Source organism: Cibotium barometz, chromosome 23 (assembly GCF_041138505.1).
Source record: "Cibotium barometz isolate CiBa-2024 chromosome 23, ASM4113850v1, whole genome shotgun sequence".
NCBI lineage: Eukaryota > Viridiplantae > Streptophyta > Polypodiopsida > Cyatheales > Cibotiaceae > Cibotium > Cibotium barometz.
Window position 1 is genome coordinate 41334381 of NC_141068.1, and position 17624 is coordinate 41352004.

The 17624-nt window shown below is 41.7% G+C and overlaps 1 protein-coding gene across 3 annotated transcripts; it reads left to right on the forward strand.

The window, feature by feature from the left end:
* The first annotated feature begins 214 nt into the window (after nucleotides 1–214).
* LOC147625950 (uncharacterized) lies at nucleotides 215–17186 on the forward strand. Of its 3 annotated transcripts, none has more exons than XM_086817481.1 (14): nucleotides 215–883; nucleotides 6085–6222; nucleotides 7202–7283; nucleotides 7441–7517; nucleotides 7802–7917; nucleotides 9104–9248; nucleotides 10025–10144; nucleotides 10433–10524; nucleotides 12263–12329; nucleotides 12419–12497; nucleotides 12921–13012; nucleotides 13113–13256; nucleotides 16646–16734; nucleotides 16893–17186. In XM_086817481.1, exons 1-13 carry the CDS (start codon nucleotides 584–586, stop codon nucleotides 16676–16678), a joined length of 1485 nt encoding a protein of 494 aa, XP_086673607.1. In that variant the 5' UTR covers nucleotides 215–583; the 3' UTR covers nucleotides 16679–16734; nucleotides 16893–17186. The 3 variants fall into 3 exon arrangements, with proteins under 3 accessions (XP_086673607.1, XP_086673608.1, XP_086673609.1); XM_086817482.1 differs by lacking the exon at nucleotides 215–883 and adding an exon at nucleotides 4174–4414; XM_086817483.1 differs by lacking the exon at nucleotides 215–883 and adding an exon at nucleotides 5015–5240.
* The last annotated feature ends 438 nt before the right edge of the window (nucleotides 17187–17624 follow it).

Here is a 17624-nt window from a genome sequence, read left to right on the forward strand (position 1 = left end):
AAAAATAAAATTTGGAGGGTACTTTTGTTACACCAAGTACCAATCTAAATAAACGTCAAAAAGTTAAAAAAATCACTTATTGCATTTAAAAATAAAATTTGGAGGGTATCTATGAATTTAGTGCTACTAGATCCAAAATAGAAAATCCCTCCACCATTGTAATAAACTTAAAAAAAAACAATATAAAGTCATGCAGATTTGAGAGTGACAAAGCACTTGACACTCTTTTTAAGCTACCCCTCCCTTCAAAGCAAAGCTCCTGTTTTGGCTTTTCTTTTTTGCATCCATAGCCAAAAAGCTTTTTTAAGCTAAATATCTAATAATCTATTTTTGATTGCTCTTAGCTTTCTTGCCTTCTTGATAAGCGGCCGCGGATTTGGGAAGTAATTCTAGTCGGAGCTTCTTAATCTCTCTCTCTTTAGCTTAATCCAAAGCAGTGATTTTTCCATCGACATTGCTATTTGATTAAGCGCTGAGATTAAGTGCAGAGCGAGCAACAGGCCACTTGATTAAGCCCTGCGATTTAGTCACCTGATTAAGCGAGATTTAGTGCATTGAGCAGCGTAATTTGGGATTAATTTCCATGTATACGACGCAGAATAGTGGGCCAAGATGCAACAATGAGGAGGGGTTAATGATGCTTGAACGAAGGATCAGGATTAAAGATTGCATGGATCTGGAAGCTGGCGATTCTTCACAACAAGAATCAAACGATGATAATTACTGCACAAACAGCGACGCCATTAAACCTCTTTTGCCACAGCATGCAGCTGCCTTAATCAATCTTAAGTGCAGTGCTAATACATCCAAAATCAATAATCTGGAGCCTTGCAAGCAAGAGCGACTGGCCTCTCTCGACGTCTTCAGAGGCATCACAGTTGTGGTAAGCGCATCTAATCGCCTCTGCTTATCCATAGCTTAATCTCATCTTAATCTTAAGCGCTTTAACAACCTTTTAGGCTTAATCACGCAGTAATCATCGTTTTAATTACCGCCAGATTAATTAAATTCTCGTCTTTTCTTTTCTTTTAATGTCACCATGCGAGTAACTTCCGTACCTCTCTGCCACGTGGCAAGTGGCAACGCGCTATAGATAGATAGTTTAACAATATTTTATGATTATACGACTATATGGATTTTAATTATGATTATTGTTGCAATAGTGTAATTTTTGCTGTCATGGGTTGTACGTAACTAGCTCCGTGTAAACTAGTGCTTGAGAAATATATATTTTTCCATCCAATCAAAATAAAGGCAATGCTTGAAAACTAACTCTATGTAAACTAGTGCTTGATATTTTTTGTTCTTTTTCCATCCAATTAAAATAAAGGTAATGCTTGAAAGTAATCAAGATTTAGTACTAGAACATCGAGAGAAATAGAGAGATTATAGTAAACAATGCTTTGAAATTTAGTACAAGTTTATTATAACTACCATGAGTTTTTATTTCTTATTATACAATAATGATTTATGTAGGTTGACTTTATATTATGATATTTATTTATATTTGAGCATTGGATTTGTGATTGTTATTATGCATTAATGTCAATGTAATGTGACTATATATTATGATGAGTATACATACCATTCCTTTGATACTAGTGACGTGAGAATGCAAAAAAGTTGGTTTTTTACTATTATAATTTTTGAACATTATTGTTATAATTTGTGGTTGGGGTGGGTTGGGGTGTTTGAGTGTCTCTTAGCTTCATGGTGGGTTGGGGTGTTTGAGTGTCTCTTAGCTTCACGTTATAATTTGTGGTTGGGGTGTCTCTTAGCTTCATGGTTCTAACTCCTTTACATGATCTCCAACATTAGCAATTCATTCTCGGAAATTGGAGACCACCCATGGCACACCTATGTTTGTTTGTTTACCCTTTCATATCATCCATGCCCCTTTTATGAGATTGGGACTTGGAATCCTTTGAGCACTTTTGCCAGTACCACCATGTGTCATGGCCACAATTTAAATAGCTTTGAAGTTAAGAAACTCAAAGAAAAGTAGCCTTCTCCATTGAAGCAACGTGCACATAAAAAGCTTCAATGCTTTTGGCAAATAACAATCTTAATAATGTCATATGATCATTATCACCTTTGCTTTCATCAACCTAAAGGCTAAAATCATATTGCTACTTGATAGCTTATTATATGTTTTGTAATCACTTTTGCGATAGATAGTTTATACGCTATTTATTATATAACACGATAATGCTTTGATTAATATTATTGTATTGTGATTATTAGATGTGCATGATTATTAGTATAGTGATACGATAAAGAAAAGTGGGCTTTTAATATTAATATTAATATGAGGTATGGTTGGGATATCTTGCCCAGTTATAAATCCTAGTGATCTCTCACATTCTAATAATTAAAAATTGTATTTGAAATGTACAATTGATACTGACCTTTTCATTTTATCACATATAAGGATTGAAAGGTCATATTGACTTCATCATCATTGTGAATATGAGAACAAGAGTCCCATAAAGATATCCTTGAAATACTTTTTTCCAAGCCTACACATGACACTTCAAGAGCTTAGAAAAGTGACCTTTTGTGTTGAAGAAAATCTCAACCATCATCGCCTCCCCACCCCCCCCTCCCCCCCCCCCCCCCCCCCCCCCACACACACACAGAGAGAGAGAGAGAGAGAGAGAGAGAGAGAGAGTAACTAACCACCTCCAAGCTCCATATGGTTCACATAAATCTTTTTTGTGCCAAGTTGATACATGTGCCCCCCCCTCCCCCCACACCCCGAGAGAGAGAGAGAGAGAGAGAGAGAGAGAGAGAGAGAGAGTAACCACCTCCAAGCTCGTTCACATAAATCTTTTTTGTGCCAAATTGATACATGTCCCCCCCCCCCCCCCCCCTCTAACCACCTTCAAGTTCCATATAGTTCAAATAAATCTTTTTAGTGCCAAGTTGACTCACGTGCACACCTCTCTCTCTCCTTTAAGCTCTACTATGTTCAACCTTAAAATAGCCTTTCATGTTCAACTTAGCATAGGCCGTTCTTAAACAAGTATATGTAGTAACTTGGACCTACTCACATGCTAAGATCTATAAAGAGCACTAGTCTACATTGAAGGCATAAGGGAAGTGTCTTTCCTAATGGGTGGGCTGATGTGTTCTTTTCATGTGCATAAAAAGCTTAGGTGGGGTTCCCATGGCCAAGTTAACTTGGCCATGTGAGTATTAATTAACCCCTTTTTGCATTGAATGACCTAGCTATTTTCATGTTTTTTTTTCCCAACTAGCCTTCGGCCCAAGATCCCCCCTGTGGTTACTGATTTTCTACCACCCATAGGTGCTTAATTATTCGTCCGTAGTAGGTGATGTCGTTGAGGAAGCACCAAGGGGGCTTTTGAACCTAGGACCTCTTGGTCCTAGGCAAACACCTTCACCACTTGAGCTATCACCTCATTGATGCTATTTTCATGTTCTTATGAGAGATGATGTGGCAACCAACTTAATGAAAGGGTTCTAACTTCTCAACAATGCCCTTTTTGGCACACGTGCACTAAGAGACTTGAAAGGCTAGGTAGCAACGGCGGATGCTTTCACTGTGAAGTTAAGGTGGCTATGGAACCACACTCCAACTTGCTAAATAACAATAATGACACCAACCTACTTGCAATTTTAATGAAAATATCAAACCACTTGAAAATGTGCTCGTTATGTTACCCTTGAAAGGAGCACTTTACATGTATGCTTTGTGTTATGTAGGGGCAACTCAAATTTGTGGGCCATGATAGCACAAGGGCATTTTGGGTAGCCATTTTATTGGATGTGGCCACAAGCTGTGCTGTGTTTGTGATTCCTTTCAAGTACTCTTGGTGTGTTAAAACTTGAGTGATACAATATAGCAGTAAATTTAAGGGAGTATTGTTTTAGTTTGAGTTTTTTAAATCTTGGCTTTAACTGGAGAGGTCCTTATGAGCCCCCCCCAAGCCCAAACACACACATCCTCCCAAACAAAAGGATGGAAGTATGGAACGGAGCAGTATTGGGAGAGCTTAAACATCATGATAGCATGCAGCAGACACACACACACTCCCCTCCTCCCAAATGAAAGAATGGAAGCATGGAACAGAGCAGAATTCGGAGAGCTTAAAAACACACACACATGCTCCCCTCCTCCCTAATGAAAGGATGGAAGCACGGAACAGAGCAGAATTGGGAGAGTTTAAACATCATGCTATCATGCAGCAGAGGCAACAAGGTGGACCTAAAAGTCAACTAGGGGTACAAGGCATTTCAGCCCTCTCCTGTAACAGATCGAGGTTTGATGAAGGGCAAGCTGGGATGGGTGCTGAGTCCAACCGGAAACATGATATGGACTACACCAGGTAGCAGGAAAATATCGGAAGACATCCACTGTAGGTGCTCATGCTTTGTACTTGGCATCCAGGTAAGGCAGATCAAATATTTTTTTCATATTCAAGCGATGCACCTGGTAAGGCAGAGAAAGTTTTGCAGTAAGCAAGGCACTATGATTTAGGTGCTGGGTCTCTGAGCCTTGGAGATAGGAGTTTGTTATTAATTGCATGATAAATACACTTTTCATGTTAAAACTAAGCATAACAAGGTCAAATGTCACTTCGAAAGGAATGTGGTAAGGTGCTGAGAAGTGCATGTGCGTGAGAGATATATATATATATATATATATATATATTTTAACGTCCCCTAGAGGCCAAATATGATCTATGGGACCCATACAAGCACATACATGCGTTACAACCCCATCGCATCAGTTAAGGACTGAGAATCCATTAGGTGGAGAAGATGAACAAACAAGAAGAAACAACAGAAAATATATTATTTATCTAGTATGTCCCTTATTAGAAAAGGAGGACAAAAATTGAGAGTTACATCAGCTAGAGACTAAGAGTGTTGGTTTGGGGTACAGAATTCTTGGATGATGGGTCTTTCCCTCTTGAAACACTGCCGGTTTGCCTGCGTCGAGAGCCTCAAGAACCTTGGCCAATTCCACTCCCTTCTGTTTTAGTTGTGTGGGTGTGAGTTCTTCAGTTATCCAGAGCTTGGTACCGAACTTGGATTGCTCGAGTATTTTTAGCCTTGCTTCCCTTGAGGTGAAGGTCACGTCACGATAGCATGACCCTTGGTACTTGCCTCAATGGTTGTGGTCTCCTTCACGTCCCATGCTCTTTGCGGCGTGGCTTGGATTACTCCTTGAAGAGATGCAATCCCATCATTTGGGATATCCCGATCATTTGGTAGGTCCCCAATTCAGAGCGAGAGGACTAAGGCTTCTGTTCTTTGAGCTGGGTCGTGACTCGTCCTTCAACTCCGTGTAAACCTCGACTTGGGTCTTAACTTCTGCCTTGAGGACTTCCATCGTTTCATTGATAGTGCCCTTGACCTCTTTTTCTTTGACAAGAATGGCTTGCACATGTGCCTCTTCTGTGTTCTTGTTAGATTCCACTATGTTGAGACGGTGCTCAATTTCTTGCAACCCCCTCTTTAAATTCGAGTTCTCCGCATGTAGTGCAAGAATCTCCTCATGAATATAGTTAGTCCATTCATTCTGGTGTGGTGATGGGCGCCTTCCTTGTCGAGGAGAGCATGACCACAAAAGACAATTTCTTACCCCTAATCATACTTGCATAGAATTCGTCCCTTATGGGGAGGGTGTGTTTTGCAGAAACACAGGAAACTCTGGTTTTGTACGACTGGGTACAAGCAAGGAGTTCATCTGAAGCTCAGATCGGCTAGGTTGGAGTTGGAGCAGCTTGTCGAAGTGCGGCCTCTGGGAGCAGGGTGATGTCGAGCTGGTCGTGACCTCTGGGAGTAGGGCGACATCAAGCAGGCTAAGCAAGTCATGGTGGTGGGAACAGTGCGGCAGCTGGGAACAGCTGGGAACAGAAGGTGGAGGATGGACTGGAGTAGTGCCCATGATTTATGTCCTAATCCCCTTGGCTGGGTAGCTGTGCCAAGTGAGGGGATGTGGAAAACAGAGAAGAAAACCTCATGCGATGGAGAGTTGGGTATGAGAGAGAGAGAGAGAGAGAGAGAGAGAGAGAGAGAGACACTAAGACATTCCTTTTTTATGTTTTGTAGGCTATGATCATAGTAGATTATGGTGGGGGCCTCTGGTCAGGAATGAACCATTCACCATGGGATGGGATCACATTTGCAGACTTTGTGGTGCCTGCATTTCTCTTCATAGTCGGGGTTTCCTTGGCTTTGACTCACAAGGTATGTGGCATCGATTTCTTAAAAAACGTGTGGCTTTTCTAATTAAGTAATTGCTACTCAGTTTCTATGCTGTAGGTAGCAGTTTGGCCTCTTTGGATATATTATACTTTTTTTTCTCTCGAAAAAGAGATCCTTATATTAGTTGAAAAGGCCTGCCTAGAAGGTGACAATGAGGAGACACCCCCAACTGACCAATGGCAATTCTCATGGCATGGAACGGATGTCCATAGAGATAGCTGGGTTTCTCAATGAAACTGTCCTCAGTGACTCTTAAGACGTGCTGAGTGCTCTCTATAAAACTGAAGTCCTCTCTCAATGAAACTCTCCTCAGTGACTCTCAAGAAGTGCTCGCTATAAAACTGAAGCTTTGTTTGGTGGGGACGGCCATGTCCCAATTAGTGTGAAGCTGAGCTAGGTCTGAACAGATGATGTGGTTGGTGACAGTAATGCGGGAGTACCTGCATCTACTTTGTCCTTCCTCTGCAAGCTCCCTAGAAGACTCGAGTCAAAAACCCCCCCAAAAAAACACCACCACCAGCACCCATCTACCCTTGTTGCATATCCACTACACCATTAGAGGCATGTTGCATTTGGGGATGCATAGAGGCCTAGAGGGTGAGGCTGAGGATTGCACTTCTTATGCCAAGCATGAGGACACAGCAACATTGTAATCCCTTGGTTTAGGATTATGAATTCGTCCTGCATGGGATAGTGCAGACCACAACTGTTGTACAGATTCGGCAATATTCATTCACATCGAATTTCTTAGCGGTACTCAGCATGGAGATTTTTGCAAGCTTGCCAGTGGGGTTGAAAGCACAATTTATCAATTGAGGTTGTGTGATACCCATTCCTAGCCTAAGTGAGCACTTTTGTTAGAGATGCATTTGATATGCAAACAAAGCAACTAAAAGCAGGATGTGCAGGGTTTTGAGTTTTTTAAACTAAAACAGCCCCCATTTTTTTGTTGGTTTTTTAGGCGGTGTATGATAGGAAAAGCGCTGCTTGCAAGATCATCCTACGTACACTCAAGATTTTTGGCTTGGGATTGATACTCCAAGGTTTGAACAATAATTTTCTACTCCAGTTGTATAGGTTCATTGATTCGTATTACTTGGCAGAATAAATATCGTGATGTACTAACACAAGCGCAAGGGTGTTTATTATGTTGGCTAATGTCCAAATCGAGTTCTCATAAAACACTATGCTTGATTTTAGGAGGGTATCTACATGGTGTGAAAGATCTAAGCTATGGGGTGGACTTGCAACTTTTGCGCATCATGGGAATCCTTCAGGTTCCTTCATCCCTTGAAGCTTTTGAAAAGTGCATGAGCTTGTGAATTCCAAGTCCTGTCTTTCTCTGTCTAGGGTCATGTGGAATAAGCCTTTCTTGAACTTGGGTTGTAAGGATCTGAGCAAAGATGGCCACTTGTTCCATTTACCTAGTCTTGGGTGTTTATGCTATGCATGATGGAGCTGACATGGCACATTATCAATGCTATGCATGGAGTTGATGCTCTTAAAATTTGTTATTCTGGTTGACCTTGTTGCAAATCTAATGCCATATCTGATGCTGCAGAGGATTGCTATCGCTTATGTGATCGTGGCATTTTTTGAGGTATTCTTATCGTATCGCTACATTGCAGATGCCAATGAGAGCTTCTTTGGCATCGTCAAAATATACCGTTGGCAATGGTGAGTCTCACATTGAATTGGAAATTTTGTTTAACCTCGTGTCTATATTATAACTATCAAGTGATTCACGAAATAGTTGAGGGGGGGAGGAAGGGAGGGGAGAGAGAAGTTATCCAGAAGACCACAAGGGCTTATGAGACAATGGTAGTCTATCAATATTGTTATTTACATATAACAGAGGATGATTGTAGCCCATCATTATATGTTCATCATGCACAGTGGCATGTAACTCAAAAAAATACAAACCTGACATGAACATACTACAGAGTAAGATAAATTACGTGAATCAAAATTGTCAGTGAAAACATGGTACCAATGTGCAACACCACTAGGGACCTAGAGTGTGTGCATGAATAAGGGATATAACCATATATCTTGTAGTCATGAACCTTAGCAATCAAGTTTCTCCAAATCAAGAATTTGCCGTGGGATAGTAGTATGTCATTATCAGACCATGGCCGCCTGTCTCTTCCTAATGGCAATGGTTTTGGTGCTTCATCTATCCTTACTCCAACACAACTCTCTACTCAGTGCAAGGTTTTGGTTCTAGGACTGCATCATCTATCCTTACTCCAACGCAAGTCTCTACTGAGTGCATGTGGAAGGCATCCTGGAAAGTCTTGGATCTGGTTTGTTGCTCAAAGGTGAAATCCTACTTGTAAATCCTCTGTAATCTCAGCAAATGTCTGGCCAATGAGTGATGTCTGGCTGCACCTTGAGGAGAAAGAGACCCAAGAATCTCTGTTTAGGGGTAAGAAAAACTACCTTGAGAAAGGGGGAAAAGAAAGCTTTATTAGAAAGGAAGGAACTAAAAATTGGTGTGAAGCATAAGGTCGGGATGGGTTGATCTCATATGAATGTGCATGCTGCCACTATAGACCCTACAGTGTGTGCATAAAGTAAGTGGTACCTTCTAAATAGAGTGCACTAACAGACAAGCAATGGTGATCTAGAGACTCGCATTTGTTGTAAGATTCCATGACGATGAATTTCTAGGGGACCTCCCTATGGTACATTTTCTCATAAATTTAGTTACAACCTCCATCTATCTTTTGAGTGCAAATTCATAAATTTGACATCGTGCTTTTAAGTCTTTAGTATGCTATGTGCATTTATGAATTTAATTCTTTGTGCTTACCTTCCTTAACACTGGACCTATGGTCTTTTTGTACCTTGTCATCTACAGGATTGCTGCATTTGTGCTTGCTGTCTTTTATGCCGGACTTCTTTATGGGCTTTATGTACCTGATTGGCATTTCAAAGCTCCCTCCGCCAATACTAGTCCTATGAGCAGCAATACTTCATTATTGGAAGATCCTTCATTACTTTTGGTAAGCTACTTTTGTCTGCACTTCCACTTCTTTGATGCCAGATTACTTGGCTAGTCACCCTTGGAAATAAACTTCAAAGACAAGGCATGAAGAATTGTGAGAAATCCTTGTACAAAAAAAAGTGCTATTGAAGATTGAGATGAAGTCCCCATTTCTCTTCTTCATTAGTTAATGATGCTTTGCTCAACATGAACACATGTCAAAAGTGCAAGAAAATGAGATCACAATATCATTTATTGTACAAGGATAAAGAGGACTGTGGGAATTCAATCCATGGACAGCAGACAAGCAAGTAGAGGTGGTCACATATGCACTAGACAGGGACTATCAGAGCCGGTATATAATGTGCGGAGAGGGGGCAGTCGAGTTTCTCTTGAATTGTGCTATTTGGCACATGCCTTATTTTGTGTACTTCGCATTGGGCCCACATATCCATATCCAGTCAAAACTTTGAAGTCCTTTGCCACTCAACCTTGTTGCGTGTGAAGTCCTTTGTTTTTGTTTCAAGAAGTATGCATGAAAACAACTTGCATGCACCATTTTCTGATGTTTGTGGAACGCACCACCAGGTCACAAGGAAGTTTGGTGGGCATGTTATGCTTGGATACTGTTGAGAGTGCATGTAAAGCTTTTCTGTAAAGTGTGCATGTAAAGCTTTTCTGTAATTTGTTACCATATTTGGCTACCTACTCATGATATAATTTCTCATCTTGAATTTCTTTTTAGTTTATCTATGAAATGTTTTAGTGAAATTCAGTGCGAGAGACCTCTTGCAGGTAAAATGCAATGTTAGAGGCAGCATGAGCCCTGGTTGCAATGCAGTGGGTTTTGTGGACCGCTTCATTATGGGCATCTCACATTTGTATCAGAAGGATCCCCCTTACAGGAGGACAAAGGTAGATTCTTGTCGCATTGATAATAAATTTCTTGTTTTTACCAATCAATCTAACCACTTCCTCTTTGTACATTGGTGATGAGAAGCATTTGCCATGTTCAATGATTAATTACTTTATCTATTTTTGTTCTTAAAACTAGACTTTTTACATATAAGTTCTTGGGCTTGATTATGTCTGGATTTGATGAGAACTCAAAAGCTAGGTGGTCATAGCTGTTTTGATGTTGGCATTGTCTGTCCTAAGCTGTCCATTTGACTTATAAGTTGGTCATGTTTACTGTTGTCACAGGAGTGCAGCATTACCTCCCCCTTCTCGGGCCCTCTCCCAACTAATGCCCCTTCATGGTGCCTGGCAGCATTTGATCCTGAAGGTCTTCTCAGGTACCCATCTTGTGCCTACTTGCCTGGCTTTTAAAAGGTAACAGATGTTCATAAAGTTAATTGTTTTCTCACAAAATTATGGCATAAAGGAGATCAAGATAATGCTTCTAAACACAGAAGCATGTCATCAAGGAGATCAAGATAATGCTTCTAAACACAGAAGCATGTCATCAAGGAGATCAAGATAATGCTTCTAAAGAAATGTTTACAACCACACACATAAAGATGCACTATCAAAGAGATGTTCTGGGAGCTTGCTTTTTATGAGTAGTGTAGCATGTGTAACAAAGAGTAACCATACCTTGCTAGACAAGTTGGGCTACACGTACTTCATTGTTGATTTCTTTTTTTAGTCAATCTTCATGCTTTTTTTTTTTTCCATCACATGGCCCAATCCTGAGCCATGTGTTACTTTCCTATTTCTGTGTGTCTGAAATCGTTCTTAAGGTATATACTTGCTTACACATGCAAGCACACATGTATGCATGTACGCACGTATGCACACCACATGCGTATGTACATATATTATGTCCATGCCCATATACATACATCTCTCTCACTCTCTCAATGCAATCTAAAATCTTAAAACTGCTCATTTACAAGGAAATCACAGAACTGTAGAATTTTCTTTCATGATAATGGTTGACCTTTTTTTGCATTGCTTTTTCAGTTGCATAAAGAAATATATCACAAGGACACACATGTCTCAAAACTGATGCACCATGGTGTGTGTATGGGTGTGTTTAGTGCTAGCCTTCCTCATGGGCAAGTCTGTGATAGAAACTCAGTTTGATGGTTTATCTATGAAGATTTTGCACCTACTCTTGGGCCTGATGACGTGAGTGGGGATGTCAAAGCACTTAGTCTATGTTATGCATGATGTAGTTGATGATTTGAAGCTTTGTGAGTAGACTCTAATGGAGTTAAGATCGTAATTTGGTTTTGTTAACTTGGGAAATAAGAACGGTATTAGTGGACATGCATATTTCTTTTGAAGTCTTTGTCCACGTTGTGGCCAGTTGAAGTCTTCATCCAAAGTGGTGCAATGGCTCAACCAGCTATTTTGTGTGTGTGCTTGTGTGTGTGTGTGTGTGTGTTCTCTTCAGTGCTAGCCTTCATCATGGCTGAGTCTGCCCTTTGCCTCTGGAGAAGTAATATGTTATAGAATCTCAGTTTGATGGTTTACCTTTGAACTTTGTGTACTACGATGACATCTTTACACATGAAACTACACCTGCTTTTGGGTGGCGATGATGTGAGGTCATAGCAAGTAGACCATGCCATGCAAGTATGGACAAGTCCTTGTCCAAGTTGTGGCCAGCTAGTTTAAATTTAGTTCTTTCTATCCAAAGTGGTGCAATTTCCCATCCAGCTACTGTGTTAGTGTGAATGTGAGGGCATGTGTGGTCTCTTTAGTGCTAGCCTTCATCATGGCTAAGTCTGCCTTTCACCTCCATAGTAGAAGTGAGAAACTCAGTTCAATGGTTTATCTACAAAGATTTGTTTACTACGGTGGCATACCTTGTCAGATGAAGCTGCACCTACTCTTGGGCGCTGATGATGTGGGTGGGGATGTCATAGCACGTAGTCTATGGTATGCATGATAACGATGATTTGAAACTTTGGGAGTGAAGTCTCGTGGAGTCTTTGGTTTTTGTTAAGTTTGGGAAATAACCTGCACTTTCCATCAGCATGTATACAATGTTTATCATCTGGTTTTTGTTTAACTCCTTTGCAGCTCAATCCCGGCAGTGGTGACTTGCTTTATTGGGGCTCATTATGGCCACGTTTTACTGCATATGAAGGTGCCCATTTCAAACTTCACACAACTGTATATGCAGCTCATTGCGTATTGAGAGGTGTAGAAGTAAATTGTATCGGAAATGTGTTTCAGGGCCACAAGCGACAGCTATGGCAGTGGACTACTTCGGGGTTTGTGATGCTGTTTGTTGGCCTGCTGCTCGAAACTGCGGGTATCATTTTGCTTCAAATTTTTTATTTAACAAATCAGAAGGCCTTACAAAAATGCCCTTTGATTCCGCAACTAAGGATTTTAAATGCAATCAATAACCAAGGAAGTGGGGTGGGTTGACTAGACCGTCTAGATTCAAGTCTAAATTTTAGGATTTTGGAGGAATTGAGGCCTGCATTTAAAATCGAGGATTGAGGGACTAGATCGTCTAGATTTTGGAGGAATTGAGGCCTGCATTGAGGGACAAGATTGTCTAGATCCAGGACTACTCTTCACTCACGTACCACATGCCAGAAACAATAAGGGATTATACCCTGAAGAGGATTAAAAATCCAAGATGTTTTTTTCTTCCAGCTCTGAAGCACTAAAAATTAGTTTTGTACACAATGATGTTGAATCTCATGCAACAAATTTTTCTATCCAGGAATGCCACTGAACAAGCAACTCTACACGTTGAGCTACATGTTTGTGACAGGGGGTGCTGTCGCATTGGCATTTAGTGCAACCTATGTGCTGGTACAGGCTTTTCATTATTTCAAATGTCTTGTTGCAATTAAGGGGGCAATTGCTGCTACTAGTCTAGATGCTAAATATTGAAAACGTTTCCTTATTGTAGGTGGATTTTTACAAATGGAGATCTTCAACTGCACTCTTTAAGTGGGTAGGGGCACATTCTTTAATGATTTATGCCTTGTTGGCATCGGATGTTCTACCGATTGCCCTACAGGGAATCTACTGGAAGAGCCCAAATAATAATGTGGTATGTCTTCCTCCCCCCCCACCACACACACACACACACACAACAAAAAAGATATATTAACACCTACAAAGGACCCAAAGGGTTCTATGAGACCAAAAAAGTAGTACAAGTTGCTAGTGTGCATAATGGGGAAGGTAGTACAAAAGCTCATACAATGATACCATCCTCCTCCAGAACCACACGTGGGCTCGGGTGCACATGCACTCCCACACACCCACATGCACCTGGGTCTTGCACGCACAGACATCTCCCCCCCCCTCCAACACACACACACACAAAGAAAGATTACAAAGGACCCAAAGGGTTCTATGAGACCAAAAAAGTAGAACAAGCTGCTAGTGTGCATAATGGGGAAGGTAGTACAAAAGCTCATACAGATACCATCCTCCTCCAGAACCACACGTAGGGCAGTGGTGAAGTCTCCCCCCTTGTGAGAGCTCTCCATGTTGCCAAAGGATATCATTCATCTGCAGCTTTGGAGTCAGGGGTGGCTGGCTCTCAAAAGGACTTTGGAGTCAGGGGTGTTTGCTCTCAAAAGGATCTCTCTTTCTCTCTCTCTCTGGTAACCCCTGAGTGTGCAAGACCAAAGGATCATGTCCTTGTGTATGGGAGAGGTTAATAGCAATGCATCCAAAATTGTGGTGGAATGGGGCAGGTGATGTGAGAGGAACAACTGTGTAACCTGGGCATACGAGAGAGACAGAGAGAGTGTGTGTACTAAAGACGCAATGACTCCGAATGAGTCTATGAGACCAAAATGGTACAATAATTTCCATGGCATATCTCATCATGGAACAGAAAATAAAATAGAACAAATCAAAACTATCTCATTGGAGTGATACTAAACTGTCCATGGAAATTTTATCATGGAATACAAGGAACATGAAACATGAGAGGAGCATCAACCCCCAATAGATGGTATACCACTCTTCAACATATCAAGCATGGGGCTAATGAGTATGGCCAAGAGGTCCCTCAGCTACTATGTCAGGTGGGCTCCTGTGGATCTCATAGTATATTGGCGCAACGACATATGTAATGCTCCTTTGTCCAACCTTTGTGTGGCATAATCGGAAGATCCTCTCCTCTCTGGGTCTCCGTATGAGCTCCCCGGCTTTGAAGAAGGGCTTAGCTCTCCCTATCTCCACTTTGAGGCAATGGGATGAAACCCGTATCTGGCCAATCGCAATCCGCATGTGTGACACACCTACGAGTATGCAAGGCAGAGCCAGACATCAGATAGCAATGGGCAGGGTCGAACAGCACAGGTGACACGTGGCAGTGATCGCATGGTGGTTGTGATGTGGCAATCGGGTACAGCTGGCCACCATCATTACTAAAACTAGACTTGCTTTTATAGGGGCTGGAGATGGCCGACTAGGCCTGTAGGGTTGGCTAGCCTGAGCATGAAGCTGGTCGTGGGGTAAAAAGCACCTAAAAAGGTCTGCGTGAATGGGTGCCCTAAGATCTAGTCCTTGGGCACCTTTCCCATCCATGGCCACCATTTGGGGTGGGCCTAAATGGCCCAAAGCCTTTTATGCATGTCCCCTCAAGCATATAGTGTTGTTAGTACCTTGTGCAAGGGTTCACACACACAAGACGCTGCCAAATGACTCTTAGAGGACAACCATAGCAGTCTAATAAGCACCTGGGACAACATAACATGTTTACATCATACATGAGGGTTACAAGCGTGCGCCTGACGTGCAGGACGTGCACAACAATGACTAAGCCTTGGCGCAAACGCCGGTGACTCCTGGACAAGGGCTCACAATGAATATGCCTGTAGGGCCTTCCACTTGTCGGTAAAGTATGTCCATGTGGCATCAAGTGCTGTTATGCACGTGGCATTTTGGAAAAAGGTGTTTGGCCATGGTTTTCTTGAGATGCCCTGATACAGGTCCTTGGGCATCTTAATGCAGTTTATTGTGTGGAGGCTGTGATGAGGGCTCCCTGGGGCAGGGGCCTCTCAAGATGTGCTCTCATTAGGTTTTGTCTCCTCATCATAAGGTTCTAGCTCAGTGCTGTTTGACATTTTCGAAAAAGGTATTTTTTGGCCATGATTTCTTTGCCCTGTGATAAGTTTTCCCATCTCATGCAGTAAAAGTACCATACATTTTTGGTCCTTATACTCCATGACTCGGCTGTTTATATATATATATATATATGGGGGGGAAAGAAAGAAATAAAGATTTAATTAACATCTGCTAGAGACCGAATGGATCTAAGAGATCAAAAGTGTTACATATGTTCCAACTTCCATCTGTAAGCTGAAGATTATAAATGTATATCCAAACTTCCATGTGTAAGCTAACGATTATTAACATAAACATGGAGAGAGAGAGAGAGAGAGAGAGAGAGATTAATGTCTACAAAAGACCTGAAGGGCCTATGAGACTATGAATAGTACCATGATACCATGGGTAAACAGTGCCATGGAAAAACTTAAAAAAAGGACGTGAAAACTGAAAAGTGAAACATGACTCTATAAGCCTCCTGATGGCAGATGTGGTTATGGTGAGAGCTTGCCATGTCATCAGAGAATCTCATAGATCTGTTTTTGCGTGGTGGAGATCATCAGTGCTCTGGATTGGGGGCGCTTGGCACATAGGATGGAGTAGGCCTGCCCACTTAGGACTCCTCTGGGATGCAAATATGGCCTCTCTGTACTGCTGTGAGCTGATGTCAATGTGGCGGTGTCGGCATGGTTGGCTGATGTCGATGCTCGTGCTGTGAAGAAATGAGAGAGAGAGAGAGAGAGAGAGAGAGAGAGAGAGAGAGAGAACTATTAATGTCTATGGAAGGCCAAAATGACCTATGAGACCAGTAAAAACAATAGAGGTATTATGCCAAATCTGCAAGAACGGGAAAAAGAAAGAACTCAGTCCTAGTGTTCATCTACTATGCCACTAGGAGACACAACAATGAGATTGGGGGCTGTCAAATGTTGGTTAGGCTATGTTGACAACATGTGTCACTTGAGCAACGACTTTTGCTTGAGAGCTTTTCCATCTTTTGGGGGGGAGAGAGAGAGAGAGAGAAAGAAAGAAAGAAAGAAAGAAAGAGAAAGATATATTAACGTCTCCTAAAGGCCGAAATGGCCCATGAGACCAAAACAAGGTACAACTGATGATGATGATGTCTCATCATAACAAATCTGAAAGAAAGAATGAAAATAGTAACATCCTAAGAGAGCTAAGAGAGAGACTTAAAAGGTGATGCTAGCACATTTACTCAGTGTCAATCTTGCCAGAGTGTAAGTACTACAACTCTTCACAAAAATTATGTCTAGCATCTGTTTCCGTTTGTAATTACGTCCCATGAATGCATGGATGCTGATAACAAGAGCGTTGTTTTGAAAGACCCAAAATTTTTTGGACTTCTCACAGATTCGAATCCTGCTGAAGACATTGGGGTTTTAACAAGATAAAGGGCACAATGCTTGCAAAACACTTGAAACTATTTGAGGATGGAGCTGGTAAGTGTTCTGGCAGACCATGTTTACCCAAAAACACCTAACTTTTACATTACTATTAGATGGATGTAAAAATGTGATTTGATGTTTCAAATCTCCAAAGTTGGCCTAGTGCATGCACTAGGAATTAAAAGATGAAGGGACTGTGTTTGTGGTGACAGGTAGTTCCATGAAGCTGGAGGAGGAAGCCAATGAAAGAAATACTTTCTTCTGTACCAGAGCAGTAACAAATGTGTGCCTCTCTTTCTACGTGCTACTGCATACGGGATGCGAGCTATGCTACACCCCTTACAAGAGATTGTAATGTTGCACCTTTTTCCATTCCATGAGGGGCAGAGGAGCATTTTAGAATGATTGGCATTGAGTAAAGGTTCCTTATCTCTCCCTCTATGATGGCTGCAATCAAGTGCATAGAGGGCCAGAGAGCTTCAATTCAATCAATTTTTTTTATCATATTCAAGCTTTTACCCTTGTCCTTTTAACATTTTTATTTGTGCACACTCGTGTGACTAGTCATTCCTCGTGTCAACAAGTATGATGAAGTACCCAATTTAATGTAAGTACATACGTTCATCCCATCAAGCTAAGCAATACATATAATCAAAACAGAAAGCTTGTCACATACGCTTCTCACTCCTCACTCCTCACTCTCTATCACCCCACAGTCCAACTGCCGCCACAACCCACTCGCCCCTTCACATCTGCTATCCCGCCGTCCACACACACACCTCACGTCACACCATAGGGCAGGCCTAACCTTTACTCCCTTCGTCGGCCTTCATCCTTGCCCGTTCACACCTTGCAGTCTCCACGCCTTCACAGACGGGGCCAATTCCACCTTTTCCCTACCTTTTCACATGGGCTCTTACTCGCCCCCCTCTTGGCCCCTTTTT

What these genes read in the sequence shown, in the direction of transcription:
- LOC147625950 (XM_086817481.1), top strand. Translation starts at nt 584, where the DNA reads ATGTATACGACGCAGAATAGTGGGCCAAGATGCAACAATGAGGAGGGG. An exon ending in CCTGCTGCTCGAAACTGCGG is followed by an intron (nt 12,498 to 12,920) that starts GTATCATTTTGC and finishes TTTTCTATCCAG; the next exon opens with GAATGCCACTGAACAAGCAA. An exon ending in AGAGCCCAAATAATAATGTG is followed by an intron (nt 13,257 to 16,645) that starts GTATGTCTTCCT and finishes GACTTCTCACAG; the next exon opens with ATTCGAATCCTGCTGAAGAC.